Below are 3,447 nucleotides of genomic sequence, written 5' to 3'. Positions count from 1 at the left end.
CTGAATACGACGAGTCCACCACGGGCGAGAGGCCCCGGTAGCCGGCCGCATCGCCCGAGTAGGACGAGAGCGCAGGTGCGGCGTGGTCGCCCGCCGAGCCATCAGAGACCTCTGCGGCCGCGACCTTCTTGCTTTTGCCCTTCTTGCCATTCCTTCCCTTCCTCCCTTCTTGCCACGCTTCGGTGCGTAGTTGGTGGCAGCATCGGCTGAATATGACGAGTCGCTGGCTGGCAAGAGACCGCGGTATCCTGCCGCATCACCAGAGTACGACGACTTTGCCGCGCTTGCTTTCGGCTTAGCCCTGGCTTTCGCCTTTGCATTTGGCTTTGCCTTGGTTTTGCGCGACAAAGTCTGCGCCACGCGATGACTGTTTTGCGGCGAAAAGCCGGTAGCCATGCCCGAATATGACGACGAGTCGGTCGAGACAGTGTGGATGACATATCCCGCCCTGTCGCCTGTGTATGAGCTCGGCAGCGGGAGCTGGTCGTCCTTGCGCGTGCGATAGGCGGTCGACGCCGCGGCTGTCGCGTACGACGACGACCCGTCAAGCGAAATGTCCGGCGTTGGGAGCGCAACATACTCAGCAGCATCATCTGAGTAGGCCGATCCGTGAATAGGCAGCCGCTCGACCCTGTCGGTACCGTACGACGACTCGTTGATACCGTATGTGGTGGATGAGATCGAGATGTGCGCGGTAGCGTCGGCCGAGTACGGCGAGAGCGAGATCGAAAGTTCCTTCTCTCCACGGCCCTCCTTTGAGCGGAGCTTTCTCCGCCGCGGTGGCAGCGGCGACGACGACGCAACCGCCGCAGCTGACGACGACGACGAGGCCGACGGCTTGGTCACCGGGCTGGACACCACCCTCGGGCCCAAAGCCGAGTACGACGAGCGCTCTTCCACTGATCCGTGTGGCATATACACGGCCGATGCGTCTGTCGAGTACTCGGAGAGGCGACGAAAGACGTTGTTGCTGCCAGCTGGCTGCTGCGATGTCGCCGAGCGCGATGGCGATGACGATGTCGGCCTTGTAGACGAGCTTTTGGGCGAAGCACCTGCCCGAGCAAAGACATTGTTTGAGGACGATGGTGAATCAGCAGGATGCCGATCCCGACGCCGATGTGGTGGGGGTGGATTGTCGGTGTCTCGCGGCGGGACGGATCGATGGAGGATGTGGTAGTCCGAGAGGTGGAAGTTGGACGCATTGGTTCCTCCGTAGAGGACCTTGTAGTCGGTGCGATAGAGTTCTGACGAGACTTCCTGGTACGAGCCATTGTATGAGGTATACTCATACCCACTGATCCCGGACATGTACCTCTCCTCCTTGTCCGCCTTATGCACAGAGTGCGCTGTCGGTTGCCCTTGTTCCCACCCCCCTTCCCTGTCTTTGCCGCTGGGTCGGCGAGTCTTCAACGTCCATTCGCTCGTTTGCCACCGGTCGACATTCAAAGGCATTGTTCGCTACGATTATGTGTCCATTCATAACGATTATTTGTTGTCTCCTTGAATGTTGACCATGATTCCTCGTGCCACACATCGATAACGATTATTTGTCGTCTCCTTGAATGTTGACCATGATTCCTCGTGCCACACATCGATAACGATTATTTGTCGTCTCCTTGAATGTTGACCATGATTCCTCGTGCCACCCATCGATAACGATTATTTGTCGTCTCCTTGAATGTTGACCATGATTCCTCGTGCCACACATCGATAACGATTATTTGTCGTCTCCTTGAATGTTGACCATGATTCCTCGTGCCACCCATCGATAACGATTATTTGTCGTCTCCTTGAATGTTGACCATGATTCCTCGTGCCACCCATCGATAACGATTATTTGTCGTCTCCTTGAATGTTGACCATGATTCCTCGTGCCACCCATCGATAACGATTATTTGTCGCCTCCTTGAATGTTGACCATGATTCCTCGTGCCACCCATCGATAACGATTATTTGTCGCCTCCTTGAATGTTGACCATGATTCCTCGTGCCACCCATGGCTATCGATGATTCCTCGTGCCACTATTCGATACGATCTCAACAACATCATCTCTTATACCTTCAACATGTGTTCTAGAACAAGCGCTCCGATTCTTAATCCCCCGCCACAGTGCGGTGCTTGCCCAGGCAAGCTGAAGCTGCACCCCATCCCAGGCATACATAAAGTCGCCCAAATTCTCTTGATCAATCGTCCCCTTCTTCTGGTCTCGTCAGCCCTCGCCCACCCGCCCGCCCTCATTCCCATATCCAGCCCCCCCCCCCCACAAACCCCAACCCTTAAACAACCGTACCCACCCCAACATCTGGCCAGCTGAACGTGCTGGTATCTCCCGATGGCGACAGAGCAATGCGATCAGTACCATTATCGGCGACGATGAGTCGACCACACCACACCATGTCTACATCAACAGCGAGAACAGTCCCATCCTTCCCCCCCTCACCCCTCTCCAAGCTACCACTCACTGCTGCGCTCGACTTTAAGCTTCCTCGCACTACCCTCGCGGAGCCTGGTTCGGACTGAGCCAGTTTGGCGCCACCGACACCCGCCCCCCCCCCCCCCCCCACGGGCCTCTCCCCCCGTACGGTACAGCTGACTCGACGACGAGATGGAGGGCTTTGGGTTTGCATGCGGAGTGCTGGGCTACCTTGCGCTTGCACTTGCGGCAAGTAGCAATGTAGAGGTTGAGCTTGCGAGTCCTCATGGAGTTGCGCCTGATGGCATGGCGGTCTGCCTCTATGCCTCCTCGACCAGCACACCATACTCATACTTTCGAGAGAGACAGAAGCATCTGTATTTGTTGGTGGCGATATCCTTTCTGATCCAAGTACTTTGTCATCATCTCCTCTTCTGCCTTCTTCACATGGTCTTCCTTCTACAATGGCTGCTGCTCTCTCGGACATCCTTGCCAACGATCCCTACTTTGCTGCTTCATACGCCTCCTCTCGTTACGATGACTTTGTTCGCGATGGCTATGGCCGTTACGGTGGCGTTCCGGGTCCTGTTCCTGGCTCTGCTCGCGCAAAACACGTTGCTGGTTCTCGTCTCGAGGGCATCGGCTCGGTCGGATGGCATCTGAAGACTGGCCCAGCCGCTACCCTCGCGTCGGCCGACGTCGCCATTCCGCCCGGCTCGCTCATCGCGCTCGGCGGCCGGGCTAACGCCACAAACTGCGTCGTAGTCACCGGCGACTTTGCCCCGGCGACCCGCTACCGCCTCTCCATCCCGATGGCGCTGCCTGCAGACCCTGCGCTCGCTGGCGCATCACTCTCAGCCTGGGCCGCGCCGCTCTCGTTTACCGGCTTCTCTGGCACAACGCCCATGTTTGAGATCCGCGGGCCCAAGTACGGCCGAGTCTGCGAGCCGCCACAGCAACCTGCTGCCGGCGGCTCGGGCGCGACGCTCGCTACGCCTGTTGACGCCGCCGCCGCCGCCGCGCTGGCCGCCGC

General features: G+C 58.1%; 2 protein-coding genes across 2 annotated transcripts in view; one reads left to right on the top strand and one right to left on the bottom strand.

Annotated features, from left to right (window-relative positions):
• Window positions 1-1,343, bottom strand: part of AMSG_11572 (uncharacterized protein) — a gene marked incomplete at its 3' end in the record, with an annotated part of 2,173 nt that extends 830 nt beyond the window's left edge. Inside the window, exons 1-2 of the mRNA XM_013897132.1 lie at window positions 218-1,343; window positions 9-131 (exon numbers count right to left, since the gene is read on the bottom strand). Coding sequence (XP_013752586.1) covers window positions 9-131; window positions 218-1,308 — 1,214 coding nt within the window. The remainder of the gene's footprint in view (window positions 1-8; window positions 132-217) is intronic.
• Window positions 1,344-2,780: 1,437 nt separating this feature from the next.
• Window positions 2,781-3,412, top strand: AMSG_11571 (uncharacterized protein; the record flags this gene model as incomplete). Its single annotated transcript, XM_013897131.1, has 1 exon — window positions 2,781-3,412. A coding segment is annotated over exon 1 (534 nt), but the record flags the coding sequence as incomplete, so codon positions are not given.
• Between the last annotated feature and the right edge of the window lie 35 nt (window positions 3,413-3,447).

This window comes from Thecamonas trahens (genome assembly GCF_000142905.1).
Source record: "Thecamonas trahens ATCC 50062 unplaced genomic scaffold supercont1.115, whole genome shotgun sequence".
Lineage (NCBI taxonomy): Eukaryota > Apusomonadida > Apusomonadidae > Thecamonas > Thecamonas trahens.
This window is presented reverse-complemented; position numbering and strand designations above follow the sequence as displayed.